General features: G+C 36.9%; 1 protein-coding gene across 1 annotated transcript in view; it reads left to right on the forward strand.

Annotated features, from left to right (window-relative positions):
• Nucleotides 1-23,550, forward strand: part of LOC131666951 (putative uncharacterized protein DDB_G0282133) — a 1,302,717-nt gene that overhangs the window by 13,669 nt on the left and 1,265,498 nt on the right. Inside the window, exon 2 of the mRNA XM_058940077.1 lies at nucleotides 1,589-1,618. Coding sequence (XP_058796060.1) covers nucleotides 1,589-1,618 — 30 coding nt within the window. The remainder of the gene's footprint in view (nucleotides 1-1,588; nucleotides 1,619-23,550) is intronic.

Raw genomic sequence — 23,550 nt, forward strand, 5'->3', positions numbered from 1 at the left:
ATAATTTTATTAGGAATTTTCATATTACAACAAATGCTTTTCTTGTTATATTATATCAATTCAATTCGAATAACACGAATCCACACATGCAATGAAATATAAAACGCAAAATAATGTGGTAAATGAACCTAAATCTAATGAACCTGGTACTTCAGGCAGAAAGATATATGGAAACCTCACTACGTGCAAAAAAATAAGTCAGATAAATATTGTTGTACAGAAGTGGTTTTTTGATTTTAAGGGTGTCTCGAAAAATAATCTCGAACAGGTCAACTTTATTATTGTAATCGAGCCATGATAATATTTTTTTCAGGTTTTTTGGCTCATTAAAATTTTTTTTTTACAAAAATAGACAGAAAAATGATAGAATTGTCAAAAAAAATTGCATTTTTTATAATCGGAACTGCATGAAATTGTTCCGTATTTACATGAGAAAAGAAATGAAATATATTTTATTGGAAAATATCAATTAGAACTTAAGATAAATTGTAAAATTCATTTTTGAGGTTAACTTTGAGGGCAGATTTCACTTTCTTGGAAGTGTTTTTCCGCCGATAATAAAGAATAAGCGTTACTTATTTTTCTATCACTTACAACATATCAATAGAATATTGAAATTGGTGAGGTCGGATTGATAAACGGGCTTTCTTGTAAGCACAGTAAAGTAACACGTCCAAACACTGCGTACTATTTATTTGCCAAATGATTATTTTTTATTTATTTGAAACCTTTTTAACTGACCTATTCTTTATCAGAAATCAAATTCACTTATTCAAGGAGCAATCTGAGTAAGCCCGAGAGTTCCAACCGAAGCTAAAGATTCTAGTCTCTGTCTCTCTTTCTCTCTCTCTCTTTCTCTCTCTCTCTCTCTCTCTCTCTCTCTCTCTAAAAAAATGATATATTTGTTATATAAAGTATAAAATAAAAATATGTATATAATTAGATCTTAGCACGCTTTTATGCGGCACGAGGAATTATAGAAAAGAAACTTACGGAGGTTATCTTTATCAGACACGATCCCACAGGTTCTAAGCGTGGCAAAGAATATTCGTCAAATGGACAAGCGCGCATTTGTACTTCTAATATTTCCTTCGCTCGCTAGATCTCAGCAAAGATTCTTCTGTCATTCGGTAGTGTCACGCCTTGGATTCGCCTTGTCGCCACGTCATTTGACTATTCCTCTCTTGATTTTCTGACACTTGCAAACCTTCAGTATAATATTTCTCTTTCGTTTTCCTCTCTTACTTTTGGGTATTTAAACAAAATTTATCTTGAACAGAAGCCGTGACTATATTAGCTAATAACCGGTTGCGTGTTTGCAAACTCTTACCTACTCCAATCTCTCGTTCTCTGTGTCTCCGCTACGCCCGCGTAGCGCTTTTGCACCGATGACATTTAATGCCTTTATTTAAGAATGTGGTTAGTTATAATATATTTATTTTATTTTATATGTATCCAGTCTGACACAAGTATTAGTGTAGATACTCTTTTAACATTCATGTAAACTGATGATATCTCTATAACCATACTCTTCATATTGTTTGTAAGACAATAAAAGTTGATAAATATCCTATTATTCATGTTTCAGTGAAAAAAGCACAATACAATGGCATCCAAGGTACGTATACTCAGTAATATTTTATATAGACCTAAGCCTTGATTTCTAAAAAGGACGATTATCGTAATCTTTAGACCACCTTAACTTCTGTTCTTTTTTGAAGAGACGACCATCATGAATAAAACTCCAAATAAATGAATGCTATCAAACCGTATGATAAACATAGATACTTAATATCATTGGCGACGATCATTAGTTGCAACATAACATAGGTTTTTATAGAAGGCTTATATCATGTGTTATTAGTTATTTCAATTGTATATGGAGCAAGTCAAATGCCAATACATGAATGTCTGTACAGTGGGACTGTATAAAGCCTTAGCAACAAGCGTAGCCAGTTTTTTTAGTTCCCTGTATCAGAGCTACTATTTAGAAAGTTCTTCACGTCAGAAACAGGTTGGAGAGGGTCTCGCGTGACAAAACCTTTATAATTTAATAAACTTCATCTTATCTAAATTTTGCGAATGTGTTAAATTTAATTTTATATTTTATTTTTCAAATTAATATATATGTGTAGATATGTAATGGGAAAGAATGTATAACAAAATAATTCTTCAATCTGTAAATAAGAAGTAACTGATTATCGACGCGTAGTAGTATTTCTGATTTAATACTGAATTAGATCGTCATAAAGAGAATGAGTCTAATACTTTCACTTTGCGAGATGTCCACCTTCAAGTTTTATGTAACTATAATATGTTGTAGAAGATAAAAAAATAAGACACGTATTTTTTTTATCGGCATAGAAGCAATTTTAGGCAATGAAAACAACCCTTAAAAATCACCCCTGAAAATAAACTTTTCTTAATACCTATGAAAAAAAATTAAATAATTATATAATTTCATCGCCAAATTATTTGTTAAAAAACGGCAGTTTTATAACAATTATTTGTACTCCAAAGGATTGCAACCTCTAATTTTTTTAAGTAAAACTAAAGCTTTTTTTTTACAATTTTTCGAGTACCAGTTTTTCATCACTTAAATTAAATTAAAATATATATATTTTTAAAGGAAATCGAGAAATTTAGCCGAGATGTTTCCGGAATTTGATTAAAAAATCGATTTGTAGCGGTATCCCACCCCTATATTTATACAATTTCAAACTTAATAAAAAAAATATTCCTTTGAAATTTAATGAAATTTTATGATAAACGAGACATACATGGTATAAATTGTGAAAACAATAAAATAACAATTCTATGACGATTATTTGAACCCTAAAGTGTGTGAATTTTTACACTTAGACCGTTTCTATTTTCGTCTGTTAAATTTTTGTGATAACTCTTATTGATAAGATAAGTGCAAAGAGATATTCTGGAAAAAAACAATATTTATAGGAAGTATCTGCTATTTTTACACTTTGATAAGCTGCTGTTTTCGTTTATTTAATTCCTGTGATAACTTCTACTCTTAGCAGTAAAAAATTAGTCGAATGAGACATTTTGACAATAAAAAATAATATTTATCAGAAGCGTCTGGGAATAAGTGTTTTTATTTCAATTATGTTAATTAAGTATAACTTGTAGTATTTATGATAACAATGAGTATCAATCCAACGAATATAATTAATCTTCTACGGAAAACATTCCAATTTGTGAATATGCAAGTAACTTCTATTAACCATGCAGAATTAGAATTGAATGAAAATTTTGAGAAAATTCTTTGAATGCTATGGATGACTTTAACGAAATAATAAACAATTTAAGAAATTCTTTAAAAGACAATACACTCAAATTTGAAGAAGAATTTAAAAATTATGAAGAGGTGGTCGTTGAAGATTATATATGGAACAAACAGCCTACTGATTCTGATGAATAAATAATTAATTATTACAAAAAGAAAGTAGTTGAATACTGGAGATCTGCAAAAACAGGAAATTTAGGCGTTTACACTGTTAAACAAAAATATAAAAAATATCTTCTGAACAAAAATTAACTGATTAACAAAGGCGGTACATATATGGAAAAACTAAACGCTATTTCTGAATTTGTACTAAAAAAGTGTGAAGATTCTATAAAAGTCGACTATATCATTCATGATACTGATTTCTCTAATGGGCATTGCAAGTTAATATAATGTAGGTTTTAATGACGTATGACTTAAAGATTCTAATTCTGGGATATATAAATTTAAGAAAAAGCATAAAAAAGTGGATGGAAAAAAAATTTATTATAAGAAGACTTAACGTAATGAGTCTAAATTAAAAGATGAAGCAGACACATTTATAAATAAAATACGAAATTATATACGTTAATATGGAGAAGATAATATCTATAACTCTGATAAAAGAGGATTTGAGTTAGAAATTCATTCTAAATGATAACTAATGGAGGAAGGAACAAACAAAGTTTAGTGTATTGTTCAATTAATTTCTGCAACAACCCACAGGTATACGATACAACCGACAATTAATGCTGCAGGAAAATTATTTTCGCTCCTTGTTTGGGTTATGATAGTAAACAAAGGATGAGTTTGGACCAAAAATATTTAAAAATTTATTAAAATCACTTAATGTTTATGTGATGTCATCAAAATCTTGTAAATTGACCAAAGGCACGTGTAGTTTAAGAATAATGATTTTATACGACTTTTTAAGAATTCATTATATTTACAGAACATTTCAAAACGTGGCTAAAAGAAGTTTTTCATCCTTATGTGGATAGTAAAAGTGTGCTTCTAATAGATTCGCGGAGTGGACATTATCCAGAAGCTGTTCAAGAAGCTACTGCTAAAGATAAACAGATCTATCTATTAAAATTATCGAAAAGTTCAAAATCAAAGATACAATCTTAAGATGTTTTTGGTTTAAGAATTTGGAAAAACTTTGTCGGGCATTTCTCCAATAGTGTGATATTAAATGAAGATTTAAATTCACAAATAAGCAATGTATGTTCTCGGACACAAAGGAGCCGACAAAGGATGCTGCCAATGTATAAGGGATATGTGTATGTTCTGGGATACAAAGGAGCCGCCCGATGAAGGTGTCACGGTAGTGCCACCTTTTAATTTAAGGTCAGGCATTTTATGTGCCTTTGACACCACCCACGTGCCAGTGGGCCCCATGCTGAGTGTTTAAAGGACACTTGATGTTCGTTTGACACCTCCCGCGTGCCAGTGGATGCCACCAATGTATATAAGGGAAATGTGTATGTTCTGGTACACAAAGAGGCCGTCCGATGAAAGTGTCGCGGTGGTGATATCTTTTAATTTAAGGTGAGACCACATGCTAGGTGTTTAAAAGGCATTTGTTTTTCGTTTCACACCTTCCGCGTACCAGTGGACCCCTTTGACAGAGAGCCCCCACCCAACCCCACTCAGGCACCCACCCACCTACAAAGGTTGTTGAGGTAGGACGCTGTATAAGTCGGTAGGGTGTTTGGTAAACTATATGATGGTCTCTCTCTCTCTCTCTATCCCTCTCTCGCTCTCCTTCGATAGTAGGGCGCTTAGTAAGCTTATGTTGGCTGAGGGCGGGCCCTCGGAGAGGGGGGTAGCGTCTCTAGCTTACTAGGCGCGTACGCCGTATAGTGTGGATGCTGTTCTCTCTCTCTCTCTATGATTATAGGTAGTTTGTATTATATTCTAACACTATATATAGTGTGTATATATATATATACAGGGTGTCCCATTTTAACTTACGCACCAAGATAACCCAAAAACTATGAGAGCTAGCGAAAAATGTTTTGAATAAAAGTTACTCGTCTCCGAGGGGGACATATTATGGTGACCTTGACTTTGACCTTGAGGGTCATTTTCAAGGTCATTCGAAGGTCAACTTTGTTTTTTCAAATAGGAACCCCTATTTTCGACCCCGGATTCGGAAAGAGCGGAAAATTCTACGATTAGATGACCTATCATGCGTGGGGTCCGGAAGACCCGCCAAGGTCATTTGAAGGTCAACTTTGTTTTTTCAAATAGGAATCCTTAATTTTAACCCCGGATTCGAAAAGTACAAAAAATCCTAAATATTTTATGTAATGAATTAATTCAACTTTCCATGGCCATTTAAACGTCAAATTAATGGCAAATTACTTTACTCAGAACAGTTTCATCTTTTCATATGAGAAATAAAGTATGCGTAAATTTTAGAACACACTAAATTTATTCAACTTTTTATGTACAGAGTTTAACAAAAAAATATTAGTCATTAGTAGTAATAATCAACAGTATTAGTCAATCTGATGAGGAATAACTCAATAATAACAATAATAATGATCTGGCAATAAGTTGGTGATGAATGATGCGCACGCACAATTACATGAGATGTTCAATAAGTCCCCCATTGTTTGCTAAGCATGTTTCCAAACACCGATGATAATTATTCAGAACGTTTGTAAGTATTTCAGGCGTAACAGCTGCACAAGCTCTTCTCACTCTATCCATCATATCTAATCTAGTGGTAGGTGCATCCTTGTAAACAGCGTCCTTGCAATATCCCCAGAAATAGCTGTCTAGTGGATTCAGGTCAGGAGACCTAGGTGGCCAGGGAACTGGACCACCTCGACCTATCCAATGGTCACGTAATTGAGCATTCAAAAATTCTCTAACGTTTACAGCAAAGTGAGCTGGAGCACCATCTTGTTGTAGCCACATGAGCTGCCGAACATTCAGTGGGATGTCCTCCAAGTATTCAGGTAGATGATTCTCCAGGAAATCAAGATACGCTTGGCCGTTGACATTGCCATAAAAAAAATGGGGACCAATAATATGCCCGTTGAAGATTCCCACCCAAACATTAAGACTCCAACGGTGTTGATTTATCACTTGACGATGCCAATGAGGATTGACAGGTGACCAATAATGACAATTATGTCTATTGAGTTTACCGTCACTTTTGAAGGTAGCTTCATCGCTAAAACAAACATTCCAAAAGAAATTGGGATCCTCGTCCAGTTGATTAAGAGCCCACCTACAGTAATTCATTCTGAGTAAATAATCATTTTCATTGAGTTCTTGGTGCAGGATGATGTGGTATGGATGGTAACCCACGGATCTTAACATCCGATGAGCAGTAGTACGAGGTACGCCCAACCGACGTTCGATTTCTCTTGTACTGATGTGAGGATTCACATGAACCATTGCTAACACAGTAAGAAGTCTTGGATCATTGTTGTTCACATTTCTGTTTCTACCTCTCTGTCGATGAAGATCATTCATACGGCAACGTCTTTCGATATTTCTGATTTGCCTGTCATTAGGATGGCGCTGGTTCGGAAAACGTTCAGCATAGAGCCGAGCAGCAGCTCGGTAGTTCCGGCGACATTCATCAAGTACTAACAATACTTCAACGACTTCATTTCCTGAATAATTGGTCATTCTGTGAAGAAATATCAAAGACGTAATGCATATTTGAAAGATAACACTAACCACAAAAGTGGTAATAATTTGTTAATACTTACATGAAAAACGCTCAACGACTTTTTCAACAGTTGTTAAAAAAATGCTTACTATTAATAATCACTCATCTCAACACTAAATTCGTCACTCCGTTCAAAACAAAAATCGACGTTTTTATTCAAAAACTTACTTTTCCCTCTAAATGAGCATAAAGAATTGAATACACGTTACATCTCGACGTTGACAGAACGGACAACCTTCCATACTTCCCGAATCCGGGGTCGAGAATAGCGATTCCTATGAAAAATAGTTAACCTTCACATGTTCTTGAGTGATCAACCACAAGTTACACCTTGCCTGAACGTAGAATTTTTTGTTGTTTCCGAATCCGTGATAAAAAAAGTAGGGTAATCCAGGAAAAAACAAAGTTGACCTTCAAATGATCTTGGCGGGTCTCCCGGACCCCACGCATGATAGGTTATCTAAACGTAGAATTTTCCGCTCTTTCCGAATCCGGGGTCGAAAATAGGGGTGCCTATTTGAAAAAACAAAGTTGACCTTCAAATGACCTTGGCGGGTCTCCCGGACCCCACGCATGATAGGTCATCTAAACGTAGAATTTTCCGCTCTTTCCGAATCCGGGGTCAAAAATAGGGATTCCTATTTGAAAAAACAAAGTTGACCTTCAAATGACCTTGGCGGGTCTCCCGGACCCCACGCATGATAGGTCATCTAAACGTAGAATTTTCCGCTCTTTCCGAATCCGGGGTCGAAAATAGGGGTTCCTATTTGAAAAAACAAAGTTGACCTTCAAATGACCTTGGCGGATCTCCCGGACCCCACGTATGGTAGGTCATCTAAACGTAGGATTTTCCGCTCTTTCCGAATCCGGGGTCGAAAATAGGGGTTCCTATTTGAAAAAACAAAGTTGACCTTCAAGTGACCTTGAAAATGACCCTCGAGGTCAAAGTCAAGGTCACCATAATATGTCCCCCTCGAAGACGAGTAACTTTTATTCGAAACATTTTTCGCTAGCTCTCATAGTTTTTGGGTTATCTTGGTGCGTAAGTTAAAATGGGACACCCTGTATATAATTTAATTTTTTTATTGAAAAGCATTGTGTACATTGATCACATAATGTCTTGTTAATTTTAAACTAATTTTTTAACATCACCACTAATTGGATTATATTGTACAATAAGATCGTGTAATATTAAGCAGTAGGCTGCAGTATCTTCAGGAAAATCGGTCAGAGTTTCAAATTCTAGGCGAACATCGACTGGGGCGATTTTTAATGTTTCATTTTGTTTGGAGCAGTCTATAATTATTAACGGCACTTTATTAATGAAATCCTTTTTATTGAGTAACGGCTCGTTTTCTTTACCATAGTAAGCGTTTTGAAAATTAGTATACATATCGTAGAGAACAGCATACTGATTTTGATTGATATTTAAATTGAGATTTCCATACGGATAGCATTGTGAATTGAGGAATAGCTTCACATTAATAATATTACAATGATAAAAATTACTAGAATTAACACTCGCTAAACTTTTATGTTTAGTTTGAAAAGCTAAAATAACAAAGCGAGGCTTTTCCAATTGATTGGAAGTCTTAACACTCCAAACATGCTTTGATGTACGAGATAATTTTGGATACTCATACATTTCCCAAGTACAATAACTCATAGTAATTGCACGATCTCGTCCAATCTGATTGAGTAATTTGATTTTTACTTTGTCTGCAACCATCACATATGGTATCAACCATTCAACCTTAGTTAAAGTAATTTTTTATTTTTTTGAAGCATCAGGATTCCTTACTGGAATACTTAAAATAGCATTCAAATCATCTTTTGATCTTATGAGAATAAGTTCATGCTTGACATTGACTACAATTTTCCGATAATCTTCAGCAAAGCCCAGCAACATACTGAGAGGGATAGTCACATCAAAAAAACCTAGAGCGTTATATATTAAAATTTCATTGTTATCACCATTCCATCCAGCATTTTCAGTGATAGAGCTTTGACATGGATTGAGTGAAAGCCAATTTTTCATGAGGCTCGTTAAGCCTACATTTTTCACTTTATCAATTTCAATAGCATTTATTTCATATCGTATTTCTTCGAACAAATGACAGAGACTAATAAAGTGTTCTCCACTGGCGTAGTACCGTCCGGCTTGGTCAACCGACCACAAATATGAATCATACTGACTGATGGAAGCAGAGATAAATCTTGATGTTGAATTGCTATATGGATTTCATCACTATTATTGAAATATGATAATGAATAAGGCTGATGCGCATGAACTTCATAATGAGCTATAGACTCATCGAAAGCAATACCTGAATGAATGTCTAGAATTCCCTCCATATTATTGTTATTATTTTATACAGCACACTAATATGCACAATATTTTCGTCCACGATTTTCGACGACTTTCAGTCTCAAGCTTTTTAGGAATTGACTGTTCTGAGGTGTGAGTGGTCTGATAACTCGCTGTTGACTGGTTGTTGATTGACATTTTTGTCTCTTAATATAGCCTCGACGGGTCTTTATATTGTAAATAGTAGGTAAACTAGAAGGGCCTCAACTCAGAGGGGTATCAGCTCACTGCGTTGAAGCGTGTGAGTTGAGATGTGTGCATGTTCCCCCCCCCCCCCCTTACTGATCGGCCTGTGCGTTGTCGACTCACCTCCCCCCTCCTCCTACTGAGTTATACCGGTGCGTTCTACGCACTCCCCCCCCTATACTATGCTAATGTGCTCTGACGCGCGTTCTCTGCACTTCCCCCTCTCCCAGCCTACTAATTTGATTCCTATCCACTGTGTGCTGATGTGTACTGACGCAACGTGCGTTCTCTGCACTTCCACCTCCCTCCTCCTCCTCCTCCTTCTCTCTTTCTCCTCGTGATCTGATGTATGCGCGCGTTCTGTGTTACGCGTTTTGATTTTTTATTGTGTGTGTGTTAAATTTCTGAATTTATCGGAAAAAAAAGGACGGATCGGGGAATCGAACGCGTGTCCTCCGGATCCGCAGGCCGATGCTCTACCGCTAGAGCTACAGCCACTGTTACTACGGGCTATACCGTATTGTGTATACTAGCTACACGATTGATATGTGGGGGGGGGGGGGGGGGGTTGGCGGCGGCGGCGGCGGCGACGCCGTTGGCGGTTGCTGCTGGGGAGGGCCCAAGCGTTAATACATACAAATGATAATAAATTTTAATAATTATACTAATTATAATAAATATTATACATAAATATTTATTATAATTGGTATATAACGAATAATAATAATAATTTTTTTGATGTTCAATGTGCGCGCACGTGTGTGTGCGTGCATGCGTGTCTTCTACCGAAGATGGTTTAATAGAAAAAACGTGCAAGTACCTGCTTACTTTCTTTTATTTGTAGACTTCGTGGATGTAAGCTACTGTAACGGCGGCTCAAAAAAAAAAAAAACATAAAAAATAAGACAAAAAAAATACCGACCACACACTTAGCTCGTAAATCAAGATGAAAAACTGCGTACAGCTGAATGAAGAAAATTTTTCCTATGAACAGCAGTTTTTGGCTCGCGCATCTGGCAATTTTCGGATGCTGGAGACAATCAAAGCGATTTTACGATCGCGTCATCCGGAGTAGCCAGATTGCGCGTATGTTTAGAAAGTAGAGATCTGCAGCGCACATGTGCATCCTGCCAGCAGTACTATTATTTTATTTATTCTTATTATTGCTAATTTCTTTTAAATTAAAGGAAGCACATTTGCTTGCAAGTCTCTTGAAAAATTGCGAAATTTATCTTCCCGTATTTATTGGCTTATTTTCTTTGCGAGTCTTGTATGTATAATTGTTGGATGCGCTCAACTTTGCGTTAGATAATTTAAGAATGGCTTGAACAAAAGTTATTAATTATATTTCATTTAATTAACTCTGATTTTTTCAGTATTTCTCAAAGTTTTTTTTTATAATCAATTAATAGTTAAAACTATTAATAATCCAATTAGTTTTAGATAAATGTAATTCTTAACTTTTGTTCTGTCATTTAGTTTTATTATAGATTAAGAAACATTTTTGTAAAATTAGAGTACCACACACACAATTAATTTTAAATAGAATTAGTTTAAATAAATAAAGGCAAGAATAGTAGATAGAGGGCCATCTATGTGAAGAGAGCCCAAAACACTAAAATGAGGCCACACCCGCACACTCCGCCCCCGGCCAATTAGGGTTCGAACCTTGCTTACGTTGAGATACTCCCCAAATTTTCCAACCAATTAAGTTGAGAAAATTTGAGTTCTTCCTGCCCAAAAATGACAAAGATTTTCGAGTGGGAGTCTCCTGTGAAAAAGTATAAAAGAGATCTTTTCACGAAAATTAGGCAATTACTTTTCTAAATTCAGTTCGTTCAAAGTTAGCAGTTATTTTCCAGTTCAGTTCGTTAGTTAATTCGATTCGTGCAACTCCTTTTTTTGACTTCGTTTTGTTGGTGTGTGTGGGAAATTAAGGCGAAAGTAAGTAAAGAATATTAAACTAAATTCTTTTTTCTAACTTCTTTTTGCATCCTTTTCTTTCCGTATTCTTTCCTATTTTAGTTTCGCGGACGGTCTGCCTTTTAGATAGTTACACTCGATTGCCGAGCGTGTGGTCGAGTGCATATTAGATAGGTCCCCCTTTACGTTATTTTATCGCCTAGAGTGTGGTAAAATAAGGCGAAGCATTGCTATATTGCCAAGCGTGTGGTGTAGCAGAGCTTCGATCCTCCGTCGCCGAAAAAAGGAATTTCCCGCGATAGTGGTAACGCACGTCCCGGTTATTGTCCGCAAGGATAGACCAAAAAGTACGCCTGAGAATTGTTTCGTCAACCGACGTCACACTACTATAAATGTAGATAAAAAAAATACAAAATTTATTATTATAAAAAAGATGAACTGCTGCTGCTGCTGCTGCTATCATCGTCAGAATCAGCGAAGAATTTCGCTTTTTTTTGGAAGGTTTAATATAAAAAATAAAAGAACATTTTTTTGTATCAAATTGAAACAAAAATTTTTTTTATTGATAAAAAATATATCTTATTCTACATGTTCTTAAAAAATACATATTATTCTACAAAGTATTTACTTTAAAAAAATCACTATAGAAATCCTTCAACGACTTCATCGCTCTCTTTCCAATCTATACAACAGCCATCGATACAAAACTTTTTCATTAATTTAACGTTTTGAAGGGCACATGTCGTTACGTATTTGCCGTTATGATTAGGGCACACGGTAACTGATTTTAATTTTTCGAATAGTGAATAGTCCTAATCATTCAAATCGAAAACTTTCAGGCCATATCGTTCTAATCACTCTTTTTTCAAATCTCCGGAAACGAAAATTTTTGTGGCATCTTTGAGTGTATCTGTGATGATGAATTTATGCTCTTCGTATTTATAATCGCCAGAGTTCCATGTTAATCCATGATAGTAGAGTTCTAACCAGAGATTTTCTCGCTTATATTTCTCCGTTAGTCTTCGCCATGGAAAGGGAGGTTTGAACAGGCATACGAGCGGTTCGTCGTTGTAGTTAAGTGGAAGTATCGCTAATTCTTTCACAGCATAAGTTTTGCCAGGCATCATGAAGTCTTGCATATCCACTACGTACTCCATTGCGATAGAAAGCTACTACTAAGCTGCTTAAGGAACGACTCAATTCTTTAATACCCTTCCCCCCTCTCCTAAATAAGTTTCTTCACATCTCCATTTATCGGATTATACTGAACGATGCGATCGTGTAGAATAAGACAATACGCTGTAGTTCCTTCGGGAATATTTTCTCTGGTTTCGAACTCCAAGCACACATCTACTGGAGCAGTCTTTAATGATTCATTTTGTTTCGAACAGTCAGTCACTACTAGTGGCATGTAATTTTTATATTCGAGATTTTGAGCATCGGTTCGGCATCCTTACCGTAGTATACGTTTTGAAAATTGACATACATATCGTACAACATTGCGTACTGGTTTTTACTGAAATCAATGTTGAGATTACCGTATGGATAGCACTGAGAGTTGAGGTACAGTTTAACATTTCTGATGTTACAATGATCAAATATACTAGCGTTAGAGTTTGGTTCATTTTTTCGATTGGTTTAGAAGGATAAGATGACGTAGCGTGATTTCTCCAACTGATTTGTCGTTTTAACTGTCCAGACGTGATTTGTGTTTGTATGCAACGCTGAATATTCGTACAGTTCCCAACTACGAAAACTCATTAAAATACTTCGTTCGCTTTTTAGAAAGTCTAGTAGACGTATTTTCTTTGTATTCGATGCAGTCACATAGAGCATAAGCCATTCGAGACGTGTCACATTAATCTTGAATTCTTCGTAAGCTTCAACGCCGGCCACGGTCTTCTTCGTTTGATAAACTGCATTTAAATCAGTACTCGATCTTAAGAGAATTAATTCATGTTTCATATTCACTAGCACTTTACGATAGTCCTCAGCGAATCCAAGTATGAAGCTCAGAGAAATCAAAATGTCAAAGTCGCCATTCGCATTAGTTATTTTACGGTCCTCTTGTTCTAAGGTATTTATCCATCCGGCATTTTCGGCAATCAAGGTTTGACTTGGAGTGAGAGATAACTAGTTCTTCATAACGGTTGTGAGACCAACGTTCTTACATTTATCTATTTCTATAGCATTCAGCTCATACCAAATTTCTTCAAACATGTGACAAATGGCATTATTAACAAAATCAGTATTCGTTAACAAAGTGTTATTGTTGCTGCGTAATCGTCCACAAATGTGTAACGAGCTGCGAGATGATAAAAGGCACAAGTCTTGATGTTGAATTGATATACAAATCTCGTCACTATTTTTGAACGATGAATTGGTGTAAGGTTGATGAGCGTGGATCTCGTAATGAGCCAAAGATTCATTGAAGACGACAGGTGACTATTTCTAGAATGTTCTCCATTGTTTCGTTGAAAGCAGCAGCAAAAAAAAAATTTGGCAATTTATTTTCCACCTGGAACTACTCTTAACCCAAGACTTTTTAGGAACTTTATGCTTTGACGCGTTAAAGCTTTCGCTTTCCGATGACGATTGATGACTGGAGTTCGTCGTGTTGACGTTTTCAATTTCAGTCGACGACTGATGATGGGTTTGCATTTTTCAATGCTTATATAGCCTCTACCACTCTTTGAATCGTAAGCAATTCCCATTATACGCTTTTGAGGTGTAATCTGATGGTTATGACTTCATCGCGAAAATTAATTAAATTTTCGTCTTGATCGACAATGCGTAATTGTAAATAATCTATAGACTTTTTCGTAACTGGAAGATAAATCACGTGAGAGGGAATTTCAATAATTTTATATCCAGGCGGTACTGCTGGAAAAAATTTCGTGAATATCGTGAACGGTGTTTCCGTTCAAGTAAGCTCCAGCGGTTATATTACTTTCGACTTTCACAGCGTTCACTCTGAGATTACTGATGGGCAGATCAGAGTTGTGAGAAACGTTTGCCTCTAATGTACGTTGTGAAAAACCCAACAATCGTCCGATAGAATTCTGCGGACGAAAATCAATATGTTCGGAACACTTGTACAATGTACACTGAACACAATGAACACTGAACAATTGTACAATGCAATGTGTTGTTGTTTGGTTTCAAACTTAATATTATATTATTATTATTATGAGTACGGAGAGGCTGCACAGCTTTGCTAAGAAATTTATCAATGTCGTCGATCTCGTAGGTCCCGACAGTTATGTCGATAATTTGATTTGCGACGTAAAATTTATTATTATGTACGTCGATATTAATTATCGAGTTGAACGTTAGAAACTCGACTAAGCCCAACTTGTAATGTTTATGCTGTGATAGTTCGATTGGTGGGAAATAGTGCGCTTCCAACAGTGAAGAATTACCCGAGAGCATCAGAGTGAACGAATCCTCCATGACTGTGTGAACATGACTACCAATATTTTCACGTTGCCTTTACTGTCGAACCTACGGCACTACACGCTTTCGGGAGTAGCCGACCCCAGGCACTGCACGCTGGCGGTAGCCAATCACAGCGCTGCGCCAGGTACGGGCATATGTAGCACTAAAAGAGCCCCAAAAAAATTTTCGCGCAATTGTTCGTAGTTGTTTAATTAAGCAGGATAATTTTTTTATTTAATAGAACAGTATTGGATTTTGTCGGCATTAAAATAATTCAATTAAAATTACTTTTTTTAATTTTAATAAAAAATTTGAAAAGTTGAATGAAAATAACCATTTTAAATACAAAAATATAGGAGTTTTTCTCTGACAAATAATTATTTTTAAATTTTCCCATACAAAATAATTAATTAACTTTTGTGAATAACTTTAGAGTGCATAATAAATAACTTCATAATAGGTTAATTTAATCTTTATTATTTTTCGAACCATTACAAAGATCTTTAAAAAATATAAATACACAATACTATATACATTTAATAAAATTTCACATATCTACAATCAATGTAGAACCAATGTCACAAAATTGAATACCAATGTTTCTTGTAAAAATTCAAAATTATTTCAATTTAATTTTTAACACTTTTAAACAGAGTATCTATATGATGCAGTCTCATAAGATGTAGTCGGAATCATATTTATAAAAAAATATAAATAAATGTTTCAAAGTTTTCTAAATTAAAAACCATTAATAAAAAAAATTAAAAAAAATCATCCTAAATAAAACAATTTAAAAAGAAATTATCCTTATATAAAAAAAGAAATTAAAAAAGCTATTGTTGTTGTTATAGGTGTTAAATAAATGAACGCATTTGTGATTGTAAATCTGGAGCAGAGTTTTATTGGTATAAATTATTAAGTCGTCTGTACGTCCGAACTGCAGCTCTGACAAACAAGGTGTGTGTGAGCCGGCCGGCTAAGCTCACGCTAGAGCTCTCGGAACAGAAAGTGGGCGGGGACAAGCGTCAGAGCGCAACAAGAGCAGGGGTGCGCCACCTCTCTGCCAACACTCCCTCCTGGTGTAACCTGGCTCTAGTCCTCATCCCAGTCTTACTCTCTTGGCTGCTCTTCTCCTGTAGTGATTGTTTCGACAACCTCTACGATTTTTTCTGTCGTCTTCATCACCTCTAGTCCAATCCTCCAGTCTGGTGCCACGTCCCGGTGAGGTCTGAAGACACCCTCGTATCTGTCGTCTGGCAGAGGATAAGGGCAGTCGTGATGTTGACCATGTCCAAAGATCGACCTCCCCCAGCCTCGTTGCATTAAGATCGTTCTGTCTGGCAGATCTATGGATATTGTTTTCTCTCATTCGTTTGTATTCTTTACATATTCAATATTTCTTTCGTTAATCTTTCGTGAATCGTGAATGTTAGAGGCTTCGTAAAAATGTCAGCTAATTGCTGTTTTGATGATATCCAATTTAATTTGATTATTTCTCTCGATAAGCATTCTTTTACGTAGTGTTCGCGAATTTCCGTAAGATGTCTCAAGCGCGTTCCGCCCTCTATCTGTGTACTTGCAATAGCCGCGTTGTTGTCGCAATAGAGTGTTGCAGGACGTATTGTCTCGCTTGTCAATCCCTCAATTACTTTTACTATCGATATCAGCTCGACACATGCTTCGCTCATTGCTATGTATTCCGCTTGACAAGTTGACAACGAGACATACGTCTGCTTACGCGTACGCCACGATACCGCATCTCCATACATCTTTACCAAGTATCCGCAAGTCGTTTTCGATCCTTTACAGTCGGCCAAGCTTGCATCCGAATATACTTGCAGCCCGTCTAACGTTCCCTTGTATGTCAAGCCATAATCTCTTGTTCCCTTTAGATAACCGAATACTCGCTCTACGAGTTTCCATTCAACTTCTGTCGGATTCAATTGATGACGACTTAACACATTCACCGCGTACGACAAGTCCGGTCTGGTAGCGTTCGCGAGATACAACAAAGAGCCGATGATTTCGCGATATTTCGTTGGTTCTATCGCGTTTTCTTTCTGTGGTTCCGTTTCTCTTTCGCGTCGTTCTCGATTTAGGACTTGATTCGACACCATAGGTGTTCGTTTCTGATGAGTTTCGTTATATCCGAACTTTCGTAATATTTTATCAATAAACTTTCTTTGGTGCAGTCTCATCGTTTTTTCTTTTTCTTCTCTTTCTATTGTTATTCCCAAGTACTCCTTAGGTGTTCCTAAATCTTTCATGTTAAATCTATTTTGCATCTTTTGTTTTATTTCGTTCATCTTGTTTTCGTCGTTTCCTACCATAAGCACGTCATCTACGTACAAGATGATTATTATCATTACGTTCGCGTCCTTATATACAAACATGCACGGGTCCGAATCCTCAGTTTTGAATCCAAAACTCATCAATACTTCTGCAAACGTTTCGTACCATCTTTTTAGACTCATTTTTAAACCGTACAACGCTTTTTCTAACTTAAGTACTAGTTTAAGTTTTTCTTCGCTTGAAAAGGGCATTCCGTCTGGTATTTCCATATATACTTCGTCGTTTATTTTGCTGTTTAGAAACGCGTTTTTAACATCTAGTTGATACATTATAAAGTTGTTCTTATTCGCGAATACCATCACGGCCCTAATAAGCGGTAGTCGCGATACCGGCGCGTAAGTTTCGCGTAGATCATAGAAATTCTTATCTTTGAATCCTCGAACTACTATACGCGCTTTCTTAAGACCTTCAGTCTTAGTTTTAAATATCCATCTTGAATCGAATAAATTAGGTTTCCGTCCTTTACTATCGACCTTGGGTCTCGGTACTATTTTATATACTTTGTTCTCGTTCAGCGATTTTAATTCTTCTTCCACTGCTCGTTCCCATTCAAGTCTATCGACACTACTCATCGCTTGTTTGTATGTCGTCGGATCGTTATTTATCTTAGCTAGAAGTGCATAGTATAGCTCGTCGCTCTCTTCATTTTCTTCGGTTTCAGTCAAAGTGAGCAAGGCTGTATTAATCCTTTTCGGTCTACCGCGCTTTCGTTTTCTTACTTTCGTTTGGTTTACTCCCTCCGTTTCGGTTCTCTCTTTATCCTTTTCGATTTCGTTTTTCTCTCCCTCCGTTACTATGCTTTTCTTTTCATCGAATTTCAACTCTTCATGTTGCTCATTCGCTTTCTTATACACTTTTCCATAAGTCAATCTTTCAGCAAATCGAATATTTCTGCTTTCACACATTTTCCTTTTTATCGGGTCATACAGAATGTAGCCGGTACGCATGTAACCCACGTGTATAGTTTTAATCATTACTTTGTCGAATTTCCTTGTAGGGTCGGTTGTGATGTAAGCTACACAGCCGAATCGTTTAATTTGATTGATGTCTACGTTACAATTTGGAGCAAATAGTTTGATAGGAGCTTTAAAATCTAGCGTTTTATGTGGAGTTAGATTATACACGTATGTCATTGCGCCCAAAGCCACATCCCACATAACAGTCGGTAGTCCTGAATCTAACAATGCAGAGCATATTTTTCTTTTTATTGTTTGATTAAATCTTTCTGCAACTCCATTATGCTGAGGAGTGCCTGGACAAACAACTAGCAGTTCTGCTCCGAATTCTTTCAATACGTCTATCGTTCTTTTACCCGTGTATTCTGTACCTTGATCGCATTCTAAGTAACAAATCTTCGAGTCTTCTCTTCACAAGTTTCTCGCCGAGATTATGAAGTCCCTTAGACATTCCGGTACTTGGTTCTTATGTTTTATTGGATACGTTCCTGCATATCGCGAGTTGCTATCTATAAATGACGCGATATACCGATAACCCTTTGGATACGACGCTGGCGAGATGCGTCCCATTAAGTCTGCGTGTATTCGCAACAATGGTTTGTTTTCGCGGTGTCTTACCTTACTAAATGGAAGTTTCTTTAATTTTGATTGTATACGAGTACATGTTTCACATTCTTTAATGCTTTCGTCAAAATCGTTAACTTTTAGGTTTTTAATTTCGGGATATTCTACACTTAATTTTCGGATATAATCGGCAGATGCATGGCCCATTCTTATGTGCCAGATTTTAGCAGTGCTGATTTTATCCATTTTTACAAACTCATCAAGTTCGGTACTTATATTTGTCGGGTCCCTATCCTTTTCTAAACTTTCTATGTGTCTATCACGAATCGTGGTTAGCAAATCTTTGGATTTATTCATTTTAACTGTTCGTTTGATTAACTTTTCTTTGATCGGTTGTACTTCGGGTTGATTTTTGATTGTCTCAGCTTTGCTTCTTGTTACCATATTCGCATAAGTACGCATTTCGCTCGTTTTATCCTCGTTTTCGTTCAGTGTTCGGTTTTCATTCCTTACTTTTCCGATTTCTATAATCCAAAATGGGCGCTTATATTTTCCGGACAAGAATGTTTGTTCTGTTTTCGGATCGAAAATATCAATCGTTTTTCCGTCTAAGTGAATATTTAATCCGCGGTCTACAAATTTTCTCAGCGACATTAAATTAGTAGCTAAATTTTTCGCGTAAATTACATTATTCAGATATATCATTTTTCCTTCCGAATTTAATCCTTTTACTACTCCCTTTCCTTCATATTTCAAACGATCGCCCGGCGATTTGTTCGCGTAATAAATGAAACCGTGTTTGTCTTTATCGAGTGTGGTAAAACTTAGTCAATCGCTACTCATGTGATCAGACGCTCCCGTGTCCGCGATGTATTTGTCGATCGTTACATCTCCGTTCTCGCGTTCGTTGTCGCTTTCGTCGGAATTTGACACATCGTTATGTGCAGTTTCCTCGCCTTCTGCCAAGTTACACTTTACTTTACTGTAATTATTCTTTGACCTTTTGACTGTACCTCGCTTGCGCTCATCTTGATGCCTCGACTTGTCTCTCGGTCTTTCATATTTTCGTGGAGCAGGTTCGTCTCTTGGTCTCTTGTGCACTTGTTTGTGCTCGTCTCCTTCTGCTTTTCTTTTTAGTCCTTTCGAGCGACATTCGTTGGCCTTGTGCGTGCTTATTTTTAGGCAGTTGTAGCACAGGAATTTGCCGGGGTTAGGGCAGTTTTCTTGTGTATGTCCTTCGCCACCACACCCATAGCATGTGAGTCTACCGGTCGTTGCTTTCGTCGCGACGTGATTTGCTTTGGGTGGTTGTGTTACGCTTAACGGTCCAACCTGTAATATTAATCGTTTTAGGTCCATGTAACTTAATTTTTCTCCTCTCGTCATTTCGTTTATGCAATCGGCTGTCGCTATGGATGGTATATATTTCTTAACTGCTTGATAGATTAAATTCTTTTTGTCTTTATCAGGATATTATTTCACATTCGCTTGATTTTCATATTGTTTAACATAGTCTTCAAATCTTGAGCAGAGTTGAACTATGTTTTCTTTGGCAGGGTTAAACTTTATGTTAATTAGTCTCTTATAAGTGTTGTGTTCAGTCATTCCCGTTTCTGACATTTTAATTTGTTTGATCTCTTCAATTACTTTTCTCGGATCGTTATGCTTCGTCGCGATATCAATATATTCTTTTCCTAAGTGATTCAATACAGTGTCGAGTACTCTAATTTCATCGTCTTGTAATTTATCCGGATTGGTGTTATTGCGTTTTGCATCGTCCTTCTCTAATATATAAAAGAGTTTTCGAGCTTTCAAGTTTGTATGCAGTAATCTTTCAAATACATCATATCGCGTATCTTTCGTCAGACAGTATTTCCGATTCGTTCCGCCGTCCGAGTTTGTTAATTCTACACTCACTCTGCTAAAATCTTTCGTGTTTGTTAATCCGTCAGATCTAGTAAATTTATCTTGAAGATCTTTGCCGATTTTATCAGTTAGAATTCTTGTTAGTTCGTTTAAATTTTTACATACGTGTGGGTCGTCTCCTCTTTCGTCATTCGTTCGGTTATGTGTTGAATCGAATGTGTTTACCTGATCATCATTGTCGTTCCTTCCTCCTCTGTTCTCTGATGAAATTCGCCGAGCAGTGCTACACGCCAGTGGCATCCTTCTTCTGTCAGACAACCCTCCGATCGGGGAGTCCAAATTCACCGCGTCCTGGCTTTCTTCGTGCGGTGTAGCTGTCGGCGGTGGTCTTGATCCTTCATTTCGCTCAACTTGGTTCTCCGTGTTGGTTGTCTGTTGCATTGGTGCCGTCGGTCCAATCATGACCGTGAGCAGCGTGTCCAGCTTGCCACACAGCGTGTTCACGGCGTTCGTGTTAGATCGTATTGCCTCTCGTATGTCCTTTGATTCTGTCATCAATTCGTCTACTCGTTCTCTCAAATAGGACAGGTTGGTCGTTGCTCCTTCGTTTCTGCCTCGGATGAGAATCCTCTTTGGATCCTTCATCCCTTCCAGACGTCCAATAAGCCAGCCTGTCTCAATTTGTGTGAGGGTGGATTCATCTGTAAACATTCGTGTCTTATTAATGGAGGAATTGGTGTTGCAAGGCAGAGTTACAGTACAACTTGTAAGTGCCTGCAACAGGTGTCTGCTCCTGCAGTCAGTACAACTTGAGTGCATTCGCTTTCACCCTAGGACTGTGAATGTAAATATTGTCACGCACAGCTGTGACTTACACTCATAGAACCCTCCAAACGAGTGAACTCTCATCCTTCAGAGGGAACTCTCTATGACCGGTCGGTGTCATTATTTTCAATATCTGTGAAAATACTGACTCGTATGAATACTCTTTTAGCTGAGAGTATTCCATTCGCATTCGTTTCGTTAATACAAATTTTATTCTTACTGATTACGATGAATTCCATGTTTGTAAATGATACAACCAGTCCCATCTTTCTCGGGTTCATCATAATATATGCCCCTTCGTTCGGGTGTGCATTCGTTTGATCAAGGTGTCGAATGATCTTGTTTCTGATGGCATCCATCATGTCTGTAAATTTCCATTTCAATTAATGTCATTCTATTTCAATGAATTCGCGCGCTGTAGTTTCGCGCTTTCTTATAGGTTACGTGTGCATATATGCCCGTCTCAACATATATAGTTCGCGTCATCCTTTACTGTCGAGCGCTCTCTCGCTCGCACGCGTCATTCATATATGTATGTACGTATACATCGCTCCGTCTCGCTCGTTCAACACGTCTGCGCGCCCTCGCTTTCTTTTCTTCTTTTCTTGTTTGAGCCTGCGCGTGGAGTTTTGGCGCGAATCAACAGGTTCTACGCCGCTGTTCCCGCGTGATTGTCGCCATTTTGATTTTTCGCGCATTTCCTAATTTTCGTTTCGTAGAATTCATTTCTTTCCTTTTCTTATTTTTATCTATTCTCGGTCGTTGTCTAGTCAATTTTCGTTATTTATATTTCTTTTTCAATTTTCGATTTATTTATGAATTTTTAATTTTCATTTTTATTCACTCGCGTTCGCGTAATTATCTTAATTCTATTACTTACGCATCGAAGAATTCAATCTACTCGTCGACTCTTCTCCCATGGTTTTTTCTTCTTTGTTCTTTCGTTCGTTCTTCTTTCTTTCTTCTTTGTTCTTTCTTTCGCCTTCGTTCTTTCTTCTTTGTTCTTTCTTTCGCCTTTCTCACTTTTCGTTTTTCACTCGCGATTTCACTTTGTTCTCACTCGCGCAGCGGAAGCGTGCTAGGTCCATAACCTGTTGTTATAGGTGTTAAATAAATGAACGTATTTGTGATTGTAAACCTCGAGCAGAGTTTTATTGGTATAAATTATTAAGTCGTCTATACGTCCGAACTGCAGCTCTAACAAACAAGGTGTGTGTGAGCCGGCCGGCTAAGCTCACGCTAGAGCTCTCGGAACAGAAAGTGGGCGGGGACAAGCGTTAGAGCGCAACAAGAGCAGGGGTGTACCACTTCTCTGCCAACAATTGTAAATATCCATTGTAATATCCATGAGTTCTTGAATATTGTTCAGATGGGTTGAAGTTGATTCAAATCACCTTTCAAACCACGCTCTGAATTTCATCAGACCATTAAAAACTTCTTCAGTAGAAATTTCCTTTAGAAGAGACTCACTTGATTCTTCATCTTCATGAATAGAATTTTCTTCGCTTAAATCTTCGGCTTCAACTTGATTTGACGATGTAAATCTGAAACGAAAAAATTTAATTTTATTAAATAATTACAAAATGTCAAGTATAGATTCACAGGTTTTTTAATTTATACCTTTCGTAAATTTCTTGGACATCTAAAATTTTCCTTCCATTCACTTGATAATCCTCGACGATCCAATTTTTTGCAACTTCAAAAGTGCAGTCAGCATATTCAGGAACACTTTAGAGTAATTGAACCAATTGATTGACGTCTTCACTCGATACTTGATTTTTCTGTTCAGAAGTAGCCCGGCCGAAAATCCTATTCCACGAATTGCTAAGGTCCTGCTCAGTCACCAAGTCCCAAGAGCTCGCAATTCTGTAGCAGGAATCTTTAACTGTCTGCTTTTTAGCCAACTTGATGATACTTTCTCCTTCATGCTGCAGAATCAGCTCTCGTAGCAGCTTCTTTCTGAACATTCTCTTCATCTTTTCAATAACCCCGTGATCCATAGGTTGAATCAGGGCTGTCACGTTTGCAGGCAAGAATAACACCTGTACTGTATCATCGATTGCGTTCAACTCAACAGCAGGCGGATGCGACGGAG

Source organism: Phymastichus coffea, unplaced genomic scaffold, assembly GCF_024137745.1.
Source record: "Phymastichus coffea isolate CEN01 unplaced genomic scaffold, Cenicafe_Pcof_1.1 PCOF00004, whole genome shotgun sequence".
NCBI lineage: Eukaryota > Metazoa > Arthropoda > Insecta > Hymenoptera > Eulophidae > Phymastichus > Phymastichus coffea.